Below are 27,742 nucleotides of genomic sequence, written 5' to 3'. Positions count from 1 at the left end.
TACTGTGTTTCAATTTTGCTACTTTTAATGCGAATAATTTCACATTCACTACTACCTTTGTGTTTTGTATCTAACATGCTCTAAAACATTTAACATTTAAAAACGCATGTTTGCCGTTTTCTAAAACAGGAATAAGTAATTCATTTCTGAGGCATTATGTGCTTTTAAATTTTGAAATAAAGTACTGAAATTGATGCAAAAGGTAGTTTAAGATAAACACACATTTAATGCATTAGTTTTTATTTGTATTGCATTACAATAAATGAAAACGTTTCCAGCGAATCGCCGCTCGAGTTCTTTTCAAAAAGGGATAGACTGCATTAAATATAAGTCAAGTTGTAAAACTTTAGCCATTATCCATGCAAATTGTTATGATAATTGGTAATTAAGTTTCGTGTTGTCACAAAGTTTTAACGTACTTTTGTACTGGATATGAAACATTCTTCTGAATCCAAATATATTGGTTTCAGAATATGTTTAATATAAGTACAAAATCAAGTATTGCAAGTTTCGTACTGATATCTTTCAGTTAATAGATTGGCCAGAGATTATTTGAGGATAACACCAACAAAGTGATTCTAGATAAAGAAATATTAAAAGACTTGTTTACTGTCTATGTGGTATATAACAATAAAGCCAAGAAATTTTAAGTGATTTTAATTTTTTTTTTCACATAAACATGAAACGATGACAGTGAAGGCGGCAGTCGATACTTTAAATTGTAGATTGTAGACGGGGATCCTCTTACCCTAATAAAAACTGAAATAAGATAGTATACATGTTTGATTAACCTATATTATAATAAAGCAGTAACAATTTTTTATGTTTGCATGTCTGTTCGAGATACCTTAATTCATAAGACAAACGTTTAATTATCAAAACAAACAAAACATTAAAAGGAAAATGCCGAAAGCGTTTAAAATATAAAATGCTTCAGCAGAAAACATCACAAAATGGATTACATACAAAGTAAACATGAAATCTGACCTCGGCACGATGTTAGATATTTAAGCTACAAGAATAGTCCTGATTCTTGAGAAATAATGTTATCAAGGAGCTACGAAAAGTTTCATTCCGAGTCTTTCTTCGAAAAGAGCACTAGAAACTTTTTGGTAAACACATGGTCCGATCCAATTTCAAACATCCATACCCCTTCAATTATAGGTAGGGAGATTGCAAAAAGAAAATTGATAACACAGTTAACTTAAAAAGTATCGACAATTTTTGTTATTGTCAAACAATAACGCATTTGAAAGACATTGGCCATAAAATTGAAAGAAAAACTTGGCAACAATGGTAAGTGAAACGTATACATATATTTGCATTTACCACATTGACCTTAAGGCCAATAGACAACGTTTCTATACGAATGTAATTGTAGAAGAATCTATACTAGTATCATATTATTCTGATGGGCCAATAAAAAAATAAGGGTTGTATAAAATCCTAAGGTAACAAGGTCAACTTCCTTGCATTTGGGAGTTATTTGGGTGGTAAAGGGTAACAGGGAATATGTACAATGAGTAATTTCAATTTTGAACATTTACATGAGCTTAGATTAACAAACTTCAATAAAGCTTACCATCCCCAACATGCTAGCAAGGCTCCAGTAAGCAAAAAAACGTTTTTCAGGTTTTGTTCCTTTCTGAAGTTCTTCTGGAGATTGAATAGCGTCAGCCAATGTTCTCTCACACAATTCATATAGATCTTTCGCCTCCTCAAACAGGACATTTGACATTTCTTCGATTGACCACTCACATTTTGGTGAAGATTCAGCTCTCAGTTCTGCTATGCGAAATTGCAAATTCGAAACGCTGAGTACATTTAGTAACTTAAGGGTAAGTAAAGTGATGCCTTTCAAATAAATCTTAAACACAAAAGCATATTTCATATTGTTGTTAAAGTTAAAGTAACAAATGAATTTTAATGACAAATAGTTCATTTCAATTATTATTTTAAAAAGAAATTTTAATGTTTCTATGAAATTAATTACTACAAAAATATACTTTATTAAACTAGAAGCAACTTCAAAAATTCAATTGTATAAGCAATTTTATGCAAAATGTCTATCAAGTGCTTTTACCTGGTGGCCTAAAATGCCTAGTTTTCTTGGAAAGAGACGACATCTTCAGAACAGATTCTACATTTTCCCTTTCAGCAAGAAGGTTTGCACCTGTCGTGCAAAACAGAAAGCTTGATTTTTATTTTTTTTAATTATTAACAGTTAATTTAACAAAAGCATGCGTCAATAGCACTGTTATTCGAAAACAAGCTAGTCCATTATAGTTAGATACCCTTAATGTTTGTATAAACCTAATTTATATATTAAATATCACAAACAATTGTAAAAAACTTATTAACGATATGTATATACTACTCAACTTTTGTTAAGCACCATATGATTGAGCGTGAATATTTTTGGGATAATTCTATAAACTCCGTGCAAAGGGTTTTAAATGTTGATTAAATGTTTTATCAATTCAGCTGAAGGACCAATTTTACCCTATAAATGAGTTTTACACTGATTTTTTGCTAGAGAAGAGGGTGACACCCCTCTTTGAAGATTTAAGAACTTGAACAGTGTTTTGCAAATTTGTTAAATTGGAATTTCTGTTTACAGTTTTAGACTTAATACCGTGTTTGTGATTCATAACTATCAATGGCAGCTTGGTAGCGCCTTCTCATACAAATTATAAGGTTTCTGATCGTTCTAACGGGTATAGCTGCCCATTCTTGGACCAACATGGCTCCAAGCTCCTAGATGGTTCTGGGTTGCAGCTGACGAGCTGCAATTCTAAGCTGCAGCTCATTCCACATGTGTTCTCTTGGATTTAAGTCAGGTGAGCGAACTTGCCAATCCATGTGTTCAATAGACTCCCTCTCTAGGTAGTCTTGGATCATCCTGGCCCTTTGGGGGCGAGCATTATCGTCCATTAGAATGAACTGATCGCCGCTTTCTCAAGCATACAACCTAACCTGGTTATGTAAGATGTCGTCTTTGTATCGCTGACCTGTCAATGTGCCTCTATTTCGGTTCGTCTATCCCAACTGATGCCACCTGCGTAGCGGTCAGGCACATAATTTTTTCAATTTGAAACCGTTCACCTCGTCTTCTTCAGACTCTAGCACGCCTATCTGAAGTCTATGTGGAACATGGTTTCCTCAGAGAAAAGAACCTGTCTCCAGTGTTGCATGGTCCACCTTGTATGCTCCATAGTCCATTTAAAACGGGCCTGGTGATGTCGATGCGTCAAGGGGATACGTATGCAAGGTCTTCTTGATCTTAAAGTACCTTTATGCAGCCTTCTACGTACCGTATGCGTGAAACCAACAGATCCCCGCGCATTAGCAAGGTCATTTCAAAAAGAAGTTGTTGTAGAAAACCTTGAACGGCGTGTCTGAACGACCAAAATCGATCTTGGGTTGGTGTTGTGACACTTTGCCGATCTCCAGCATGTCCCCTGGTGGGTGTACCATGTATCTTGTATCTCTCCAGGATTTTGGTGATGACGACGTGGTGTACACCAAGCGCCGCACCAACCTGGCGGAAAGTGGCCCCCTGCTGCACCATTCCTACAGCCGTCCATTACTCTGCTTCTCTAAAATTCCGCATAATGTTAGCATTCGCCAAATCAAAGGGACATATGTAAGAAATGTAAGCCACTGAATGACAATAAACCGGTAATGTCGGCGTATAACAAAAGACCCTGTGATTGTACACACGATCAAAAACATGAAAATAATTGGGGTGCATGCTTTCCATGCTACCAAGACGAGTTGTAACGGATAAGTCAACATTGATTCAGGTCAGGGGATTATTTCAAAACATTGCTGAATCAGAATTTTCAGAAATTGGAAAGAAATCTGTTTAATATTTGTAATAATATAAAACTTAACTTATGATGCTTAGCAAAAGTTGAGTAGTATGCAATAAAATGTTCTGTAAATGATAAATCATGCGTTATAAATCGCTACCACGAAACTAATAACCATAATCTATAATCTATTTCGGGTATGAATTTCACTACTTACATTGTAAAACACCGAAATTCTCTTCGCCAAATTCCTTTATTTTGTCTTTAACGCTTTCTTTCGACTCCTGATAAGATATAAATGAACATGATACAAAATGAATTATCTTTATTTCAAACTTACGAATGAAAACATTTTATGTATATCCGATACATGTGGAAATGAATTTGTGCATGTTTTGTTTTGTTTTATGGCGCACCAACAAAATTTAGTTAAAATGACGCTGCAACAGGAAAAACTATTTGCCTAACATTGTGTCCTATGCATATAGCATAGTTAAATATTCATGTTTAAGACCACATTTTCAAATCTTTACCAATCTTCAACTACTACTTCTGTTAACAATATTTAGAAACACTTTTGAAAATATATATGTCCACAGATATATGAAAATACCGTAAAAAAGTAAGTGAAGGAATGGTTTCCCATGTTAGTTATTGCGACAATTTTACCTCGTTGCAATTTAGTCACAGCCAATCCTAAAAAAAACTTTGAAATGAATGGAAAGGATTTTGTCAAAACAAATAAAAACATTCTACTTACAGATTCGAGAGCTTGTAATATAAGTGGGCAAGATTCAGTCAGAAATTTGTTTTTTGCTGTAAAAAGATATACAAAATACACATATGTATGCTATGGTACACAAATGCATATTACATGCATATTAAAGGCTGATTTTCAACAAGCAACAATGTTACACATTATAAGTATCGGTGCTTTATATGTAATATATTGATTGGATTGGTCTATAATGAGCACATTTTCCATAAGTATTTTAAATATACTAAATGATAAACAATTGAAATAAAATGTATATCTGATATATTCTGATAAGGTATTTGTGGTTGGTTATGTCTGAAACTCAAAGACGTAAAATCTAATCGATCATAATGGTTGGCAACAATATACAAGCTAATTAAATATTTGCCAATGATAATAACTTACGTCTGTTGGGCATCATCTGGGCTACAGCTCGTGATGTTATACATCTACCAATCAGACTTGTAACTAAATATACAAAGTAATGTAAATTAGTTCTCTAATTGAGTTTCATGTCACGTTGACCCTTAAGCTTAATATAGTGAACTTTTTTATAAAATTTAAAATTAATAAACTGGTAATTAAGCCGTTTCTTTAACATTATGGTAAATTCTAATCAGATTCGTAGCGTAGAACCTCCGTTATATACTAAAACCGTAAAAACGCTCTAATGGTTTTCTCAAGAAGATTCTTACATACAAATAAACTATACAGATAAAAATTACAAACTGCAAATCTTACTTATTCTTGATTTTGAGACAAGAACAGCAAGATTAACATTTAGATGCTGGAAGATCTGGAATACATTGACAGAATAAATTGCTATATCCGTCGAAACTGTTTAAGTTATCTGGTATCTGGGGAAGGAGAGGGGCATGCATTGGTTTCTCAAGGTTAAGGGACACTAAATTTGGTTCATTGTGGATCTTTGATTTTGCTGGTTACAAACAACATTCTGGCTTGGTAATAAAATATATTTGTAACAACCATTGTGCATCGACCATTAATCTAAGCTTATGGAACCAATAAGATTTTATTGTCAACATTAAATAATATTTCATAAAATAACGCTTTATTAAATCCTTTTAATCTTCAAATGGAGATGCAGGACGACTTTTAACCGGCTAGAGTTCTTTTTCAGTTTCGGTTGGTAAAAAATGATTTTCCATAAAATATGGGCGCCGCATCCAACGAACAAGAACTAAATTTTGTTTGGTCTAAAGTTAAGTTATTTTTTTTACAGAATTATAATATTTTAATCAAAGAATTCTGTATTTTTATAGATTTAAATTAAAAACTTTTGAACGACAAGGATAATTGACTTACATTCCATCATGGCATATGGCCAGTTCTCATAATCTATTTCTGGAATGTCGACATCAGGAACCTCATTATCTGGGGAAGACGGGTAGCCCTCTGTCGTTGTGGGCTCCTCGGTCGTTACTTCCAGAGACACTGGTGCGAGTTCCCTATACACTTTTTAAAAATAAATACATACACAATACAAATAAACTATTATTCTTAACAATGTAAAGATGTCAAGGAATAATGATGACCTGCAAGTCATAACATCGCCGTCATGATTTTTATGTACAAAATATTAAAGCCGATACAACATTAGCCCAGGTACTTTCGAATAAACAATCTTAATTACAAGTTAAGCCTATCGATTTCTAGGGCAACAATAAATTTATAACAAGAACCTCGGTCGAGCATGGACAACGCTAGCACTTGACTAAGTTTTTCTAAAAGCAAAACAATAAAATGTTTAGATAAATCTTTAAAAAGAAAAAACGACACATTATGCCTGAGAAATCCATACTTTCCAATTCTTTAGAAATGTCAAACACGTGTTTAAAATGTGCCATAAAGGTAGCCAAATGTAAAGTAGTAGTAATGTATTTTGCCTTCCATACAAAATGGGCCGCGTCACGACAAAACCAACGTAATGCGTTTGCGACCAGCATGGATCCAGCTGTTTGCCATCAGTTTCTCTACTTGTAAAAGGGTTTGTAAGCGAACAGCATGGATCCTGATCAGACTGCGCGGATGTTATGTTGATTTTGTCGTGACACGGCTCAAATACTTATTTACTAAAATTATACCAGCTACTATTAATAACAAAAGAAGCAGACGAAAGTCATCTACATATAGCAAATAAGCAATGTTTTAGAAACTGTATAAAGATATCAAAAATAAAAAGTTTGAGAAGCATAAATGATAGCATATCTAAGACATAATGGGCCTTTAACAGTGTTTAAGAAAAAAAGTGTTCTTTTATTTAATTTTTATAAGTCTGTCAAGCCACACTTGTTTTGTGCAACAAATCAACTGGGGCGCAGTAGGATGCATGCTCTGTCCGGTTATTAAGCCCCTTTTAATCTTGGTATAGTAAATTTAATTTTCAAAAAAGGAAACAAACACAACAAAGTAGAGGCTTATTTAAAAATAGAATAGCATTTGTTATCTACGGGTGTACTATAAATGCATTAAAAACAGTAAAAAATCACTTACCTTGAAGAAAACTGCGTCTTTTAATTTCCGTATTGCGGCTATCAACAACGCATAAAAAGACCACGCACAAAAGAATGACGATTTGACGCTGCATTATGTCGTCTGACCAAGAAGAATACGCTGCCAGTATTTATACCCGTATTTACAAACAATGAGGCCCGAGCGCATTAAACCGAAGGGTGTTTTATGTATACAATTATATTACTTAAGTTGTATAATAACGTCCTTCTTTTTCACTTCTGCATCTGGCATTGCTGTAAAAGAGAAATTTGAAGTAAACGTAATGGAATTTTCTCTAGAGTATACCTCAAATAAAAAATATAAAAATGAATGACTAAAGTGTTTGGCTCTTTCACAGAATTGGACTTTTTCCCGGTTGATATTCATAGACATTAATCATATTTATTGTTCCAATACTACAATATATTTAACAATTCGAGTTATTGAAATTGTGATTTTGGTGTAAATGCCTTTGTTTTAGCTCTATAAAGGGTACATCCATATTTCTTAATTGTTTGTGTTTGAAATTTTTTGTTATTTAGATTCTTAGCGTTGGTTTACAGACATAATATCACAAAAAACATAGTTTATTTCTATGTTATTGAAAACCTATTCAGCACCAGTAAATGATAACTGTATGAATGTCCTGTCACGGAGGAGCTTTAGGATAATTAAGGGCAATGAGCTTAGAATATAACTTCCGCCCGTCACCACACAGTTAAATAACTGGGATATGCCAAGCGTTCTAGTGTATGAGGAATTTAGCGGAAATTATCCCATCTCACTATCTAAACCATGATAACGTTCTAGTTACAGATGGCCGGTGCATCAATTCGATTTTAAATTACATATTGCTCAGGAGGGCCTCTTTAGAAATTCAACTCTTATATGAAGCACGACATTCTCGTGAAAAACATGAGCATTCTAATTATAACTTAGTTTCTAAGAATATAAACGATGTTACATGTACAACTGTCTAGACACTTTTGTTTTGTACTATTTCGCATACAATTATATACTATAATATCTAATTTTCCTTAATTATCTAAAGTAGATAAATACTTGAATAATTACAAGTCCCTATGAGCGTAACTATTGTATCCATTGTGAAACTTGTAATGTAAACATGTTTGTTATTTCCAACATATATTTAAATTATCTGTTTATTTCAAAAGATTGTATAATATTTATTATATGAAATATAATTTATCTAAAGTAAAAGTTGGGATTTTTATACATAAATTTTAATTACTTAAAGATATATTTCTTTAAAATGATAAAGGTAATGATGGTGTTTATGATAATAAATGACCTGCGTCATGACAAAACAAACATAATGGGTTTGCGACCAGCATGTATCCAGACCAGCCTGCGCATCCGCGCAGTTTGATAAGGATCCATGCTGTTCCCTTACAAACCCTATTACAAGTAGAGAAACTTATAGCGAACAGCATGGATCCTGATCAGACTGCGCGGATGCGCAGGCTGGTCTGGATCCATGCTGGTCGCAAACCCATTATGTTGGTTTTGTCGTGACGCGGCTGAAATACAGAACTGGAAAAGATAATGATGACGATGACAAAGATGATCATGATGACACCTGAATTGATGAAGATGTTGGTGGTGGTAATTAAGTTGTAATGATGATATTGGTGGTGGTGATGGTGGTGGTGACGATGATGTTGTTGGTAGTAATGGAGCTGGCATCGGGGTTGATGGTGATGATGATGATGATGATGATGATGATGATATTGGTGGAGATAATGATGATGATGTTGTTGGTAGTAATGGAGCTGGCATCGGGGTTGATAATGATGTTAATTTAGGTGATGATGATGATGATGATGATAATGGTAATGATGATGATGATGATTATGTTGCTGATGATGATAATGATGCAGGTGATGATTGTGATGATTATGATGATGATGATGATGATAATGATGATGATGATGATGATAATGATGATGATGATGATGATGATGATGATGATGCGGCTGCTGCTGCTGCTGCTGCTGCTGCTGCTGATGATGATGATGATGATGATGATGATGATGATATTGGTGGAGGTTATGATGATGATTTTTATGTTGTTGGTAGTAATGGAGCTGGCATCGGGGATGATAATGATGTTGATTTAGGTGATGATGATGATGATGATGATGATAAGATGATGGTGATGATGATAATAATAATGATGATGATGATGATGATGTTATGAAAATATTGGCTATGATAAAGATAATGATGAAAATGTTGAAAATAATGTTGTTGGTCATTACGAAGCCAGTCATAATAATGATGATGATGATGATGATGATGATGGTGATTAATGGTGATGGTAATGTAGGTGCTGATGGCAGCGATTGTAATGATTGCGGTGATACTCCTGTTGATGACTATTGCGAGGAGGTTTTTGGTGATGATGATAATATTTATTGTTACTGTGACAATGATGATAAAAAGGAGAAAGTGAGGATGATTTTTGTAGTATTGTCCAACAATATTGACCTGGCACTTAATTAACTTTCGTAAAGGTCATTGGATAAACACTGGTATCTAACGAGTATATTGACGTATTTGTTATATCGGTGCCGGGCTACCGATCTGAAGGTTTCTGGTTCAATTCTTAAGTTACAACATTTAACAACTAGTCATATGTGTCTTTTATCGATTTACAAGGATATCGTAACGTTTACGGGATTTCCCGAATATAGGGTCAAATGCAAGAGTGCCAGGTTAAAATTGTTGGATAATAATAATAATAATAATAATAATAATAATAAATAATAATAATAATAATAATAATAATAATAATAATAATAACGATAATAATAATAAAATGATGTACGTTTTAATTATGATTATGGTGATATATAATAGTGATAGTGATGATTTTAATAACAATATTGATAATGATGATGATGAATATATTTATTTATTTTTTTTATTTTTTATTTTTTTTTGGGGGGGGGGGCACCGCGACACTACCAATTTCTCCAGTTTTGTTGCAAATTATTTTTCCGTCCGACTTAGTCACTTTAAAGGAACAAATGATAATACATACAACATACATGTTTAACTTATCTTGCTTATAGTTGGCCTAAAATTTCCGTCAAGACTGGTCATTATGTGACATAAAGTTAATACAGTTTGAACCTTTTATATTAAAATTGGTTTTGCTTCGTCATCGATTGCAAGAATCCTTTAATTTTATGTTGGACTTTAGCTACTTGAAAGAAAAGACATATAAATACTTCGGAATATATAAATAATGATTAGCTTTTAGCTGTGAAAATGGCAGCGTGCGTACTACTAGTGACTGAAATTTTCACAGCTTACCAAATATGTCCTGTGCGTGTGTCCGTTTGAGTGTTTTCACACCTTTAACCTGAAAGTTTGATGGGATTTCAATATTGAGTTAATTAAATCATAATTAGGTTAATGCGCCAATTACCTTACCTATAAAAGTAAGTAATATGTTTGGTAATAAACATTAACCAAATTACAATCTTTGCAATACCTAATTAATTAAAAATATATCCTAATTGCATATTGACAATGGAGACGAAGAGCCAAATTTATCACCAGCATAATATCGAAATGGTGAGATTTCAGCGGGCATGTGATCAAATACTTCAGCTGAATGCAAAATTAGACGAGATCAATAAACGTTACATGTCGGCAAGAGATAACAACAATAAGCTCTTCCGGTACTCACTGCGCAACCAAATGTTGATCATAGAAGGCATGCTGACTGCATACTGCGGTTATGCTAAAATGAAGAAATCGGAGATTCTAAAACTAAGAAGTAAGCTTAACGTTGAAATAAACAGTGCGAATGAAGATGTCTCGAGTGAGGACGAAGATTTTTCAAGTGAAGACGAAGAGCTTTCAAGTGATGAAGAATAGCCTTGGCGTAAGCGTGATGTTTTTGTTATATCATGATTGTTCAAATCAATCTGCTAGTTGGTCTGTTCAAAATACATTGAACAATGGCTAAATATTCCAACACAGAGGTCCCTGTACATCATTGAAATGTGTTGCCTACAGACAAAGTAATTTTGTTTTACAGAGTAAATGTGCTGAAAATTGTCAATGCAGAGTTTCTTTGTTCATGATTAAATGTGTAGGGTTACAAAAGCAACATTATTTGACACATTATAGTCATTTTTTGACAATATAATTTATGTAAAACGAAAGTTATGTTTTTGTTATGTATGTTATCGTTTAAATATATATTCTTGAGTTATATCAAATAAAGGTTTTCTTTAAAAAAGAAAAGCAAATTTCTCTTATTAATTTATCTGCAAAGAAAGAGTCTAGTTAACAAGATTGCTATGTACAATATATGATCAAATATACATGTATCCAAATATCTATCAAGGTAGACAATCTTGTCAATATCAAAACCTAGCTCAAACTTGATTTGATAAGGTACATCCATACACACCGTAGGGAACGTGTTACAGTATCGCGTTTTCCAGGTTACAGTATAGAATTTTCAAGATGCCGGATTATTTTTTGGAGGACAGGTAGGTGATTTTTATTCCGGTCCATACTACAAGTAGTTTAGTTTCTAAAAGATGTTTTAGTGCTTTGCTTGTAAGGAACAGAATCCGGTATCTAGTCATATATTTCTTCAGACTATGCACCGCAGATTTATCGCTATATTGTCATAAATATGCAGATTTGACAGTTTGAAAATTTGAATCGAGAGACCAACGCATTTTCCTCCAATTTCGACATTATGTATGCATGCCTAGAAAAAGGAAATCTGCAAAACGTTAGTCCTTTATGTTAGGAAACGTTTATAAAAGTAAATGACCAGTTGAACCTGTTTTCCTGTTCGTTAAATGCGTTTGAAAAAATAAACAATGTTACAGTATAGAGCGAGGTGATTTGTGCAGGGTTACAGCATAGACCTAGCGACTATTATCTGATTTTCTTACAGTTTATACCCAGATTTCGGTTACAGTTTAGACTTCGATATTTTCTATATATACTAGGTAAAATGTATGAATGTTACATAGACTTTTAAATCTCTGTGAGCTTATTGGCCCGATGGCTCGTATTCGTCCGTCTGTCTTACACATGTGTGTGCAATCTCATCCGCTCAGTAACTACTTGACTAAATGTGATGAAATTTACATGACTTTCTACCAATTAGTTGTTCAAATGGTTTCGGTTGCAATCGGGGATACAAAAACCCAAAACATAGATTTTGAAAAAAGGCAATGTTTAAAGACCCTTCTCATATCGAACCAAAAGCATTCAAATCAAATCATGATCATGGCGTCATTTCGAATGCTTCTTTGTTGAAGTTACGTTTATTTTGTCATTTTTAAATTAAAAGGCCTTTTTTATTTTTATTTCAGACATCGTGTATAGCAGTTTTCATGTTTCTGAAAAAGAAAATAATATTGAAAGTTATAGAGTATAAATTAAGGTCAGACAATTACACTATCTTCTCTAGTGAGCCTGATGGACGTAAAGTTACTGTTGTTGTCGTGAAAACAGTCCTTACATAGGACATAACTGCAAAAAGTCTCAATCTGAAACTTAAAGTAAGAAAAATAGCAAACTATAACTTTTCTGCTGAAGAAAAAAAGTAATACAACCTTTCAAGAATGTATTAAATAGAAAGGTATGAGTTATTTCATAAAAATAATGGATACACGAACTTTGTTTGAAATTTGGCAAGTATCTAAACTGTAACCGAAATCTGGGTATAAACTGTAACAAAATTGGATCAAAGTCGCTAGGTCTATGCTGTAACCCTTCAAAATTAACCTCGCTCTATACTGTAACATTGTTTATTTTTTCAAACGCATTTTACCAACAGGAAAATAGGTTCAACTGGTCATTTACTTTTATAAACGTTTCTAAACACAAAGGACTAACGTTTTGTAGATTTACTTTATCTAGGCATGCTTAAATAATGTCGGAATGGGAGAAAAATGCGTTGGTCTCTCGATTCAAATTTTTAAACCGTCAAATCTGCACATTTATGAGACAATATAAAGATAAATCTGCGGTGCATGGTCTGAAGAAATATATGACTAGATACCGGATTCTGTTCCTTACAAGCAAAGCACAAAAACAACTTTTAGAAATTAAACTACTTGTAGTATGGACCTGAATAAAAATCACCTACCTCGCTTCCCATAAATAATCCTCCATCTTGAAAATTCTATACTGTAACCGAAAAACGCGATACTGTAACACGTTCCCTACGGTGATACAGTGAGTTGATTGCTTGTAATGATAAAGCTGAACCCAAACTGTTGCTATGACATAGTCAGTTGCCCCTAAAATACTGCTAAAAGTAACCTCCCCTCTCATTTCAAATGACAATAAAGATAATAGGATAATAAAAACAAACTTGACCAATAAGAACAGACAATACAACTATAATTTTCTAGCTCAATATCATTCAGGATAATAATCGGGGGTTGCAATTCAAGGCCTTTATCACTGACATGGATTTTGACTGAATGTTTTGTGAACTGTTGGTAAACGTTTTGCATGCAACATTAATCTTTTGAATTACTGAAGGTATTCATTTGGAACTTAATGCATGTCTTTGTGACCATCATTGGCAGTTTCTGTTCAAAGCCCTTAACTCTGACTTAGATTTTGACTGAATTATTGCCCTTTGTGAACATAGAAGAAAACATTCTTGGTTGAAGATATATCTGAAACATCAACGTTCATACGACTGAAGGTTTAAACTTTAAACACGAAGTAGATAATGTTTTTTTCTTCCTAATCAATATATTAACAAAAACAGTCTTGCAAAGGGTTGTGAGCCTATGATCTGTTCATTGTTAGCATTAATACAAAGAATATATAAGTTTATAATAGTTATAAAACTTGTCTGCCCTAAATTGTAATTTATCGATCTTAAATGCAAAATTCAATTTTATGTTTAAACATACATTTATAATATGCTCAATTAAAATGAATAAGCATGATAACTTGAGTCACAAACCTTCGGGGTAATCAAATTGTGCAATATCTTAAAAAAAAGCAAAAACAACAACAACATGGTGTCATATAAAACTGTACAATGAGCAATATTTGTGAGCGCTCGACTGGTCAAGAAAACATTTCGATTTTAAATCATACATAGGATGTGGGTGTCGAACCTTAATTTTGTGGATAGACCTTTGAACTAACTTGTTATATCAAATGTAACCTTTCATTTGAACATTGAAATTATGACATCACCCCTGAAAATTCGAGCAAAAAAATAGAGGAAAAATTAGTTCATCTTTACCTTCTTTGAGAAAACAAACAACAACAACAACAACAAAACACGAATTATATTTTCTAGTTATTGTTTGGCAATATTTGCCTGAGACTCATTAGTTTTCGGGAAGATTTTCGTTAGTTTACGCTTAGGATTTTCATTATATTATAAAACTCTATATTGAATACTGCTCGATGGCATCCTTTGATGTAATACTTTGGCAATAGAAATACAACGCTCACGTGTTAGTTTTTATCTTTCAAATCATTACTGAGCACTACGCAGCAGCCTATTCTATCCTAAATATTCTTTTATTTCTTTCATTAAAATCTTATTTATTCGTGACATTGGAAAAACACAGTCTAATACTTTTTAATACTATTTTATTCTGATCTTACAATGCCCATTTCTTATTAGATAAACCATTTCACTTTCATAATCATTTAATTACTTTTCAAGACTAACAATAAATCGGTTCATCTCATTTTTATAGCAAGATTGGCTCGCCATTGAAATTATATAATTAAAATTAAGTATAATAGTACATCAATTTTCTACACCGTCATTTAACATTTTATCCTATATGTTTTTAGAAACCTAACTGATACGCGATATAGTTATGATGTTTATATAAATATCAAATACATTGTACTTCTTTTTACAATGTATGCGTTCGTTTTACATGTAAAAATACAGTACAAAAGGTAAGTAGATAAAATATTCGAACTGATAAAATTGTCAAATATTGTTTATTATTAGTGAAGTTATCAATAAGCTATAAAACGAGTTTGATATGTGTTTCAAAAAAATGACACTAGATCATAGCCGACAATTTACATAATCAGACACAATATCAAAAGTCAACATACATGACACTGTAAAATATGACTGGTTTTACAATTATTATGATACAATTTTTATTCATCATATAAACTCTTTACATAATTAAGATAAATTTTGCCAATTAAAATATCATAATTCGTTGAACTTCCACTCAATGCACCCATACCAAGCACATTCTCTCCCAGTTGATGTTATTTGAATCATCACTCAATACATCAAAACAGCAGCTTGAATTTTATAAAATATCCCAGTGCATACATCATAACAAAACAAAACAAGACTTTTAATCAGCAGTCTCAATATATTTAAAAAAGTTTTAGCGTAAATTGAAAATGGGCGGGGCTGAGGTAATCATTATTTTTGTCCGCCCCTTATCACGTGATTTCATGGTTACATTCAAAGAGTTATTGACATGGATTGCCCGAGCGACATTTCTCACAAAGTGCCGACATATGTGGTTTATTTGGGTCGGTATGACGGGTCTTGTCACACTTGCATGTTTTAGCAACTTCCCCACAACGAGAGCACATTGTCTCCTCCACTCTATATGGCTGACACATGATATTACATTTCTTGCACTCTTGCCCCCAGTACTAGAAAACAAAATTAGGAAAATGTGAGGACAATAAAAGTTTTTTTTTGTTGCCATAGAAAATTATGTATACTTGAATCGTTTCAAACGTGCTGCACCAAATACTGGATGTACCGCACCAAATACTGGACGTACCGCACCAAATACTGGATGTACCACACCAAATACTGGACGTACCGCACCAAATACTGGACGTACCACACCAAATACTGGATGTACCACACCAAATACTGGATGTACCACACAAAATACTGGATGTACTACACAAAGTACTGGATGTGCCGCACCAAATACTGGATGTACCGCACCAAATACTGGATGTACCGCACCAAATACTGGATGTACCGCACCAAATACTGGATGTGCCGTACCACACCAAATACTGGATGTGCCGCACCAAATACTGGATGTGCCGCACCAAATACTGGATGTACCACACCAAATACTGGATGTACCACACAAAATACTAGATGTGCCGCACCAAAATACTGGATGGGCCGCACCAAATACTGGATGTACCGCACCAAATACTTTATGTGCCGCACCAAATACCGGATGGGCCGCACCAAATACTGGATGTACCGCACCAAATACTGGATGTACCGCACCAAATACTGGATGTGCCGTACCAAATACTGGATGTACCGCACCAAATACTAGATGTACCGCACCAAATACTAGATGTGCCGCACCAAATACTGGATGTACCGCACCAAATACTGGATGTACCGCACCAAATACTGGATGTGCCGCACCAAATACTGGATGTGCCGTACCACACCAAATACTGGATGTGCCGCACCAAATACTGGATGTACCGCACCAAATACTGGATGTGCCACACCAAATACTGGATGTGCCGCACCAAATACTGGATGTACCGCACCAAATACTAAATGTACCACACCAAGTACTGGAGCAATAGACGCCAAATTCCGTTTATCTATCGTTTTCTTGTTGTTAACCTTTGATACAATATGACATAGCCTTTTGTTACAAATAAGCAATACATTATTTAGTATTTCAAGCAATAACAGTTATATTTTGTATTCAAAATAAAGATAATGAAAATTCATTGAGGCTTAAACTAAAAATACAATTACCGTTGTTGATCCAGGTCTTTCAAAAACCTTGGCACTTTCCCATCGGGACTTACAGTTGGAACATTCAAAAAATCCATACATTGTTAACCTAGCAAACAATCCTGACAAATTTAAAATCGAGTACTATTCGAATTCAATTATGCAGTGTTGTATTTATTAAAAACAATCATATCATTTTTTGATATAAAAACCCGGGAAAAATTTTTTAGGTAAACCAAAAAAACTATCCCCATCAATGATTATCCCCTTTCCCCCAGTAAATGTAAAAAAATATAAAATCCAGATTTTTAAAATCTTAAATCAAAAAGATTGACTTTTTTTATAAAAAAAAAGAAAAACTGTTTTTTTGTTTGGGTTTTGTTGTTACGGGGGCCGCAAAAACAAAAGGGGTAATTTTTAAAGAATAAGCCTTAAAAGATTGTTTAGAATTTTGCAAATGTTTTTATTTCTTTCCTTTAAAACCACACTTTTTTCCAAAACTTTTAATTTTTTTAAATAATAAAATTTTCTATTGGAGAATTTGGTTTAAAAGGTTAAAAAATTAAACTTCAAAAATTTTTGGGTTTGGAATAAAAAAATTTTTTTGATTAATAAAAAATTTTTCGAAAATTTTAGAAATTTCGATTTTGGGGTTTGTTTAAAAAATAAAATTTTTTTTTAATTGAAATATTGGTATTCTTTTTTGTTGTTGGTTTCCTTTTGGGAAATTAGTTTTGAAAAAAGGTGAATTAGAAATATGGAACTATATTACTATTTGGCTGAAAGAGGAATATTCTGGTTTGTTTAAATAAAGTTTAAATCACTTTGAGATTTGGTTGAAAAAGAAATAGTGTGACTGATATAAAAAAAAATGTTCTGATTTCTGATTTAGTTTGAATGAGAAATAATGTGACTTTGGATGAATTTAAGTTTAACAAAATTTTATATAATCTATATACATACATAAAATTTCACAGTAATACACCAATTTCACATAAATACATTAATGCAAATAAGAAAAGGGGTTGGGCCAAAAAGTTATAACAACATTTTCGCCCACTTTGATGAATGACAAATATTTTGGTGTGGTTGAATGAAAATTATTCTGAAAGCTGGTTAAATCAGAAAAAAATATTATGATCTTCCGTTTTCAAATGCTTGTAATATTAAAACACTTTTACTGTAGTTGAGTTTCTCAATATGGTAAAGCAATCGCATCTTTTTGGCCCATTCATTATTGATAATAACCGAGAAGTTCCGATTGTATGGTAATGATGATGTGATGTAAATGTCCGAGTCATTACAAAATTAAGTAGAAATTGAAAGTGAAACAGTGTGTAGGAGGTGTTATTTATTTCGACGAATTAGTTTTTATGACTATAGTTGTTATTGGTACGTGCAATTTCCCTGTGTACTCAAATACTACATTTTAGTCCTTGAAACTTACATGTTTATGTTTTACATAGAGGACATTTCAAAGGAAATACGTATCATAGTCATAATTTCTAAAACTGATGATACTTTATTTGGGGGTTTTCGTAATTCCGACAGTGTATCCTTCTTTCGCTTTAATTTGTCTATCTCTTCACTGTTTATTTTATTCATTAATTCATTCGTTCGTTCGTTCGTTCGTTCGTTCATTCATTCATTCATTCATTCATTTTGTATAATATTTATTTTCATTAGTTTTCATTGTTATTTATTAACTTATTTATTTATCTTTATTCAATTTAATATATTTTTATCTATGGTGGGGGTGGGGTAATTTTTAATCAACAAAACGTGTTGACTAGCTTTTCAGTTTACTTCCTGGTTTGATGATTTGATTAAACTTTGATGAGCAATGGTTAATTGTATTTTCAAAGCAAAAACAATCATGTTATTTACTTTATTGTTCAAAGGCTTTCAAAACTATATACTGCACATTGTTTTATTTGAAATTGCCCGCTTGAGAGTGAAGGTTGCTTCATGTATTTGAAAACAGAATATGCATAAAACTAATGTGTATATATTTAAGTATAGGTTTGTGTGTTAGTTGGTCAGTATTTCGTCCTGGCACGACAGGTTTAATGAAAATAATACCGCCTCAACAAAAACTGACGTGCTAGTGGTTTAAACCAAGTTAGTGAATCTTTACACACAGAGGAAGTTTGGTTTATACAGAATTTATTTTAGTTCGACTGCGTAGGAAGCTATAAGCTTATAGACACACTTTCGAATCCGTTCCTGGAATAAACCAGTACTGAGCAATGAGTGTAAAATTTTTTTGCTCAAGGATATATATGTCCCCGACAGTGGTATAAGAACTGAACAAATGTAGGCAACTAAACTATCGCAATTTAATTAAACTCATACTGTACTCTATTACCGTATGGAATAATTTGCATTTATTGTATTATACGTTAAACATGATGACGGCCTATATACGTGTGAGCATTTACCTTGACCTTGGCGTCTTGTGTTCGGCGCTTATGAATCTAGAAGAAATGGCTTTGGAACTTATAGTTTTTGTTTAATAGTCATTCATAACTCTTGCTGACTGACTTCATTGCATAAATATTTTGTTTAAGGTAAATGCAAACAAAACATTGATTACTATTGACAACATTTTGATAATGCCATAAATGTACATAATCATTCAAAACTATTTGCTAAGTATATTATTATAGATTATAGAGAGAACGTGATACCGTATTCAGTAAATTTCATCACGTCAAGTCATTTAACTTGGATACATTTAGGTTCTACAAAACCAAATTTGTTTCTGCTATAAACAATTAAAATATTCTTTCTTATGTAAGATACATAAGATACAGTGAGATGACACTTTTTTTTCTAATTAAAACAAAATATAAAGAGTGTCAATATACATAACTGTGTTAAACAATCTTTTTCTGGAGTAATCTCCCCTTCATTTAGTAACTGGAATCACAGGTGAACATGCCACTTATTTGCAACTGTATTTAACTGTTTAACTTCTCAAAAAATAGCAATTTCATGTAAATTCATGTACATTGTATTTTGATATCTGTTTTAAAATAAAGCAGAACAAGTCCTTTGTGTAAGTTTAACAACCATTGTAATCAATATATCAATACTGAATCTTATATTTCTTAATTTCTCGTTTGTTTCACAATATGTTTAAATGTGCTTTAGAAGATTCAATCTACAAATTTTATTTGTATAAGTTAAACATCATTGTATTTAATATTTCAATATCAAATCTTATTAATATAAATGTGCTGATAAAGAAAATACCTTCAACATTTTATCTATAACACGTCTTACGATAGTTCATGCTCTAGTTTTCCCGTGTGTACTTTATCACAAGAGGGAGTTAATTTGTTGAACTTTATTTTCTGAGAATTGCGAGTGAACACTTTATTTAACTAACAATTTGAAGAAAAATATAAATAGTGTTTTAAGTTATATGTTTTAACGGATAACTTTAATGTATATTATGCTTATAAAGCAGGACAATAAAGCAGGACAACATACAAGGTTATAAAATCGAAACAAGAGTCAAGTTATAACACGAAGTATTTTCACATGTAAAGTTTCGTCAGTATGGCGGTTTCTGGAAGAAAAAGCAGTGGCACCCAACCACAGGTTGGTTTTGATAGTGATAAAAATCATTTTTGTGAATCCGTGTAAAACTGATGGTCAAAGTGTAAAAGCACGAGGATATTGTGAAGATTGCCAGGAATATTTATGCAGCTCGTGCTTTTTCTTCTCATAGGAAAACAAAAAAGGCGTCAAAACATCATAAATTACACGAACGATCCGACGCTACAAAATACATCTATATTAGATGATAAATTGCCCATTTCATGACACCGAAATTGTCAAGTTTTTCTGTCCTAGACACACAGAAACTAGGATGTCAAGATTGTATGGTTCTTAAGCATAGAACACATGTGAACTTGACTATATCCCTGACACATGTAAAGGTATAGGTGACAGTAAAGAGTACGATGACACGTTGAAAATGCTGGAGTTAAAGTTACAAGCAACAAAAAATTTAGACAAGAGAAATTTCTGACAAAACTACAGAAGCAGATGATTGTTTAACTCAAGCGCTTAAAGATATTGACGACTTTGAGTACCTAATCATCAATCGTATAAAAGAAATGAAAACTAAAGCTGTTGAAAAAATGCAAAACAAATGAATGAATCAAACAAAAGGACATTAAAAAGACAGCGCATGAAGAATGCCGTAAAGTTTCCTCAGAAATGAAACAACTTCAAGCCAGTCTAAGAGACAACAAAACATCCGGGAAGGAAAGGGAAATATTCATAGCTTGTAAAGAAAGCAAAATCTCTAGCCGATGATGAAAAGAACACTAAAGTTTTTAACAGTACTAAGGAAACTTAAAACAACATGCACCTTCAAAACGGAACGAAGAGATAGAAACTGCCATTATTTAAAAACACTTTATTTGGGACATTGGAGAACGACTCGTTCTGTAAGCTCCTTTACAGCATTTAAGGGACATTAAAATAAAAACTTTATCAGATGTAACTAACTGCGTCCATAGCAGGATGCTCATTTATTCACCAGATAAAGTTTTACTTGCAGATGAAATGAACTACAAACTTAAACTGTTTTTGATATCAACAATGACCGTTTGATTAAAAGAAAGACAGGAAACCGGGAGGCCCACGTGGCGTTGGTCTAATGTCTCAAGATGAAGTTAGCTTGTTGCGATGAAAAATATGAAAAGCAGTTCAAATTTTCAAGACTTATGATGACCTATCCCTAGTTCGAACTGTTCAACTAGATAGAACGTGTTTATAATGTCACATATAACCAAGGGAATGCTGTATGTTTTTTGTTGGGATCCACACAGTGTGTTAGTATTAGATCTTAATGGAACAGTGCACAGAAATTCCACTGAAAACATCTACCATTGACTTGACTGTTTCCAGTTGGTATTGCTGTAAGTGCAGACTCTAAAAATATGTATATGTAAGTGACAGTTTCGTTTGTTAAAAGTAACATTGTACGCCTCACAACCAATGGAAATGTAGCAAGTATTTACAAAGACGAGAATATCCAATCACCTTCTGGGATAATCAGTCTGGAGGATGGATCACTTCTTGTCTGTTGCTTTGACAGCAATACTGTATACAGAATTTCTGAAGATTTCAAGACAGGATTTAATGTTCTCAATGATATTAATTCACCAAGAAGTATATGTATAGATTATAACGGTGATAAAATGTACATTGGTTGTGACAATGACACATTGAAAGTGTGTAAAGTGGTTTATCAGAAATAAGAAAGAAATGATGATGATGATGATGATAACGTGATGATAACGTTGATTATAAGGATAACGTGATAGTTGATGATCTAACGCTAGTTATACAATTTTAACATTTTTGTCAGAATAGATGAAGAAATATTAAATATGAGGCTATGATAGTTAAAGCAATATTAGTGGGAAGAGATATCTTATTTTCGGGAGAGTGGGGGAATGCAATAAATATTTACCAAAAGTCTAAAAAGAAAGGGAAAAGAAAAATGTACATAATTTCACATAGTATGTACATGTATATATATAGCACGTGTATTCATTTTGCTAGACGTTTTTCTTGTATGTTAATTTCTATATCACGCAATCTTTACTGTTGATTAAGTCACGTTCTTCAAATTTGATGAATAATATTAACATTGAAGTTTCTTAGCCGACAAAAAGGAAGAAGTCCCATATTTTAGTCATTTTGATCCAACAGATGTCATTACATTCTATATACAAAGCTGAACATATGTTCTTACTTAAAAACTAGAAAACATCTTATCAATTCAAGGCATTCATTTACACCATACACGTGCACGCGCGCACATACACGCATATTTGTAAATGACTTGTCAATAATATAGCTGTTAAAGATAATTATTGTCGCAATAAATTATAGATTTCTTATTAGTTATTCTGTTTAATAGATAAATGATTATTTGTTAATAGGAAAGGATAAAAACTTTCTTTAAAAAAAAAAATCATATTTAAATATAAATAGTTATTTTACTCTTCCCCTTTTGAATTTAACAAGATACTAAACATTTTTTTAGGCCCGAAACCAACCCTTGAATCTCGCCCAGCCAGTGTTTATAAGTCGTTTCATGTTACTATAACTATAACGAATTGCTGGTGAGAAAATGCAAATGACCCTAGTTTGCAAATAACCGAATTATTTATCTTGGATGATACCCTTATTGCACAGGTGACATTGATTTTGCTTGGAGGGTTAGTACAATTGCGACAAACGGCTAATGGGTTTATTATATTAAGAACATATAGGTAGTGAAAGTAATTTTGGTAATGAGTGCCGCCATATTTAGATTTCTCAAATGATGTGCATTCACAGTGGAAACCACTCTGGTCACATGATTACGTCACATGGCACACGTTGGAAAACTTAGACTAATCTCAAATACAAATAAAAATATTACTAAATACTCACTAGTGTTACATCATTTTTAATCAAATGTTTTACAATTTAAGGACATTAGTATTTATTACAAAAAATGATAATGCCATATTATATTTATATAAACATGTTATACAATTGTTAAACATTAAAATGAAAATAGAATAGAAAAAAAAAACAACAACAACAATATTGAAGCTTTCGCATATAATCTCGAATCTCGTGCCAACGACGATTTTTTTAAATATATAGATGCTCAAATTCATTCTTATCATATATGGCTTTTAGCTAATATTTGTCTTAAACTTGGCAATAGATTTGAAAAAAACTTTTTTATCTATTAATTTGTGTTAAATAAGTAAGTAAGTAAAGTAAGTAAGTAAGTAAGTAAATAAATTTTATTATTAGTGACATTGTGTTAAATGTACAATATAATAAACATTTCACATATAACAAATTACAACACCCGGCACACGTTTTAGGGCCCCAATAAGTCACTTTAAACTATATACAATTTTCATATAAAATGATTTACAAATAAAACATGTAAAGCATTAGAAAAAATAATCCGAAATTTACAGTGGTCAATCATCCAAAATTTCAATATAGACAAGCAAAGCATAATTCAAAATTTCAAAAGCTATCAAATTTCTTAAAACAATGTTAAGATGTTATTTATATTTCTTGTTATTTTCTTCCAAATATTGTTCTGGTGATATTTTAACATGATTCCCAATTACACTTCAAGTAAATTTTATTATTGTAAAACATCAGGTCCATTTATAAAGATATAACCTTCTTTCCCTTTCATACTTTCTTAAATAAATTTGCAGCGCTTAACATATTGAACATTTTGTACTCACATAACTTAGTTTTTTGAATATCAACATATTGTCAAAGTCACTGCTACTCTTTTTAAACATTTAGAAATAAATTAAAAACGAAAATCGTTGTAATTTTTAAAAAGCATTTAATATAAATTTGATTTTTCACCCTTTCCAACAACATTGTCCATTTAAAAAGGTGGAATATTCCTTTCATAACACTAATCCCACTTTCCCGTCCGGGTTTTGGGGTTTTGACGGAAGAATCCCGGCCCTTAATTGAGCTAAATAAAAATCTTTCTGTTTTATTAAGGAAGCCCTGAGATATTTTTCTTTTTCAAAAATTTTAAATAAAAAGGTAAAAAGATAATCCCTTTTTTCTTTTTACGTTTTCGTTATTGAAATGTTTTTTTTACTTTTTTACAATCAACGGGGATAGTATTGGGGTTTTTTGTTTTTGTTGTTCGCTTTTTTTTTTTTTTTTCTTTCTTTAAAACCACATTTTTTTGGGGCAACCGGGGGAATTCTAACTACTTTGTATAAAAAGTTACATTTTCCCTTATTATCTAAAAATTTGGGTTTGGGTTTAAAAATAAATATGGTTAAAAATTTGTATTTTTTTGGGCTTTGGGCCTATGAAATTAGAAACGCTGTTTAAAAATAGCCCAATTAATTTAAAATATGCCCAAGTTTGGAAAAAAACTAAAAAATTTCAAAAAAAAGGGGCGTTTCCCCTTAAATGCAACAACATTTTTTAGAATTTTAATGTATATTTTATTTTGAAAGGGCCTAGGGGCATGAAAGTAAAGGGAAACCCTCCCTGAGGTAAAAAATCAAAAAAAAATTTAATTTTTGATTTTTTAAACAAAAGATAAAACGGGGGTTTTTTAAACAAAAGAAAATTTGAAAAGGAAATAATTAAAAAAAAATACCTTCCAGAATAAATTGACAAACGTGTTAATGGGGGTTATTCTTAGCCAGATTGAGTTTTTTGGGGTCAAAATTTACCTAAAAATAATCGTTCTGGAAATCAAGTGAATGAATGATCTGAAATCTTCCCCCACCCAAATTATTGGTCTCGAACCCTTCCCCCGGGAAGCCATTTTAAACTTGGGAAAAAAAATTTTTCTAGTCCCGTCATTTCCCAAAAACCTAAAATCGGGGCCTTTTGAAAACCCCGCTGAATATCTAAATTTTACTTTGTCCAAATTTTATAATCTAAACAAAATTTTTAATCATCAAATGAATCGCGAAAAAGTACAGCCCATGATCAGATGGCAAAGGGAAAATGGGCAAGCCCCGTGTGCTTTTATTTTGGTCTGGCACTGGTGGTAAAGGGGTTATAGGGTTAATCAGCAAATTTTTTTATGGGGTGTCCGTAGTTTCCCCTTGCGTTCTTGTAAAATTTCTGCATCCCAAAGCCGTCCCCTGGGTTTTTTGGGGTTATGGTTCCACCCTTTTGGTAAATTCTAGATAATGAATGGGGAAAATAAAAGTCTTTTAAATCCCCAGGGCGTCCGAGTCTTCGAAAAATGATCTTTTCCCCCCATTGTGATGGGAAACAACTGGCCCTGGACGTCAAAAAACAGAGGGCCCCTCCCTATGTTGGTTTACACAAACCGGTGGGTTTTTCGATACCCCCCAAAAACCCATTCGGGAAAGGGAGAAAACCCTTTAAAAGAAAGGAAAAGCAAAAGTTACACCCCGGGTAAATTTTAATGCCCTATATGGAATGTAATCCCCCAGATCTTTTATCTACTTTTAAAATTTTAAAAAAAAAACCCATTAAAATATGACGGATTAAAATCGAAAATAGAATAATAAATGTATATTTAGGTAAAACTTTTTTCCCTTTTTGCCGTCTGCAAATTTAATTGAATAAAGGGCCGTTTTCATGGCGGGAAGCCTGAGCTTTCCACTTTTAAATCCCAAATAGGTGGGTTTAATAAAGGGGGTACTGGGGGGGCCCCTTAAATAATTAACTTTTTCAGTTTGGGCCTATTTAAGTTAAAAAAAGGGGAAAAAGACAGTGATTCATTATAAACATTTTATTTTCAAAAATATTTTTCATGAACAAAATTGGTTTTTTTAAAATTGGGCAGAACATAATGTAACCCTATATTTAAATTTTGTATGAAATAAAACGGTAATTTGATAAATTTGAAAACCCTTGAAGTTTTTCTTTAAAAATTAATCCAAAGTTTGGGGAAAAATTTAAGTTCGTCTGCCCCCAAAAGGGGATATTATTTTACCTAAAATTTTGCAAAAAAGAAACGGTTTTCCCCCTTGGGAAAAAAAATTTTTTTTTATATTTCGGATGTAATAAAGCTTTAAGAAAGAAAAGTAGTAAAATATTAGTAATAGGTAAAATACAAATAATAAAAGTTGAAATACACGTGTTTGCATATCTCAAACACTTCTCTGCTCATTTTTTTTAATTTCCTTTGTGTCTATTTTTATTGTCCTCGTTATACGATGCTGAAGGGTCGAGGGCACCCCAAAACAGCACCTTACAATTCCATTCCATGTATAATTAATTATAGACTGTATGCAATGGCAAGAAACAATAATATAGCAATATTTGTGAGCGCTCGACTGGTCAAGAAAACATTTCGATTTTGATTCATACATAGGATGTGGGTTTTGTGCTATGGAGCCGAACCTTAATTTTGCGGATAGGCCTTTGAAAGTTCTTGTTATATCAATTGTAAATTTTCATTTGAACATTGAAACTATGGCATCATCCCTGAAAATTCGAAAAAAAATAGAGGAAAAAAATAGTTCATCTTTACCATCTTTGAGAAAACAAACAAACAACAACAACAACAAATCACGAATTATTTTCTAGTTATTGTTTGGCAATATTGGCCTGAGACTCATAAGTTTTCGGGAAGATTTTCGTTAGTTTACGCTTAGGATTTTCATTATATTATAGATCTCTATATTGGATACTGCTCGATGGCCATCTTTGATGTAATATTTTGGCAATAGAAATACAACGCTCACGTGTTAGTTGTTATCTTTCAAATCATTACTGAGCACTATGCAGCAGCCTATTCTATCCTAAATATCCTTTTATTTCTTTCATTAAAATCTTATCTATTCGTAATATTGGAAAAATACAGTCTAACACTTTATAATACTATTTTATTCTGACCTTACAATGCCCATTTCTTATAAGATAAACCATTTCACTTTCACAATCATTTTATTACTTTTCATGACTAACGATAAATCGGTGCATCCCATTTTTATAGCAATTTTAAACCGCCATTGAAATTATATAATTAAATAAAGTATAATAGTACATCAATTTTCTACACCGCCTTTTAACATTTTATCCTATATGTGTTTAGAAACCTAAGTGATACGTGATATAGTTATGATGTTTATATAAATATCAAATACATTGTACTTCTTTTTACAATGTATGCGTTCGTTTTACATGTAATTATACAGTACAAAAGGTAAATACTTTAGATAAAATATTTTGAACGAGTTAAGCATGATAAAATTGTCAAATATTGTTTATTATTAGTGAAGTAATCAATAAGCTATAAAACGAGTTTGATATATGTTTCAAAAAATGACACTAGATCATAGCCGACAATTTACATAATCAGAC

General features: G+C 32.3%; 1 protein-coding gene and 1 long non-coding RNA gene across 3 annotated transcripts; both read right to left on the bottom strand.

The window, feature by feature from the left end:
* Positions 1-643: 643 nt before the first annotated feature.
* Positions 644-7,247, bottom strand: LOC132726722 (uncharacterized). Of its 2 annotated transcripts, none has more exons than XM_060712077.1 (8): positions 7,087-7,247; positions 5,899-6,048; positions 4,978-5,040; positions 4,576-4,631; positions 4,033-4,099; positions 2,084-2,173; positions 1,583-1,788; positions 644-759 (listed from the first exon to the last, which is right to left on the bottom strand). In XM_060712077.1, the coding sequence occupies exons 1-8, from the start codon at positions 7,178-7,180 to the stop codon at positions 745-747; spliced, it is 741 nt and encodes a 246-aa protein (XP_060568060.1). In that variant the 5' UTR covers positions 7,181-7,247; the 3' UTR covers positions 644-744. The 2 variants fall into 2 exon arrangements, with proteins under 2 accessions (XP_060568060.1, XP_060568061.1); XM_060712078.1 differs by having other exon boundaries at positions 1,583-1,785.
* A 7,462-nt stretch (positions 7,248-14,709) lies between these two features.
* LOC132726721 (uncharacterized) lies at positions 14,710-17,050 on the bottom strand. Its single transcript, XR_009625240.1, has 2 exons — positions 16,880-17,050; positions 14,710-15,777 (listed from the first exon to the last, which is right to left on the bottom strand). It is a non-coding gene; the product is annotated as an uncharacterized LOC132726721 (long non-coding RNA).
* Positions 17,051-27,742: the final 10,692 nt, after the last annotated feature.

Source organism: Ruditapes philippinarum, unplaced genomic scaffold (genome assembly GCF_026571515.1).
Source record: "Ruditapes philippinarum isolate M1 unplaced genomic scaffold, ASM2657151v2 ctg10423_1_1_1_1, whole genome shotgun sequence".
In the NCBI taxonomy this organism is placed as follows: Eukaryota; Metazoa; Mollusca; class Bivalvia; order Venerida; family Veneridae; genus Ruditapes; species Ruditapes philippinarum.
Note: the sequence above shows the minus strand (reverse complement) of the source record. Positions and strands in the feature narration are given on the sequence as shown.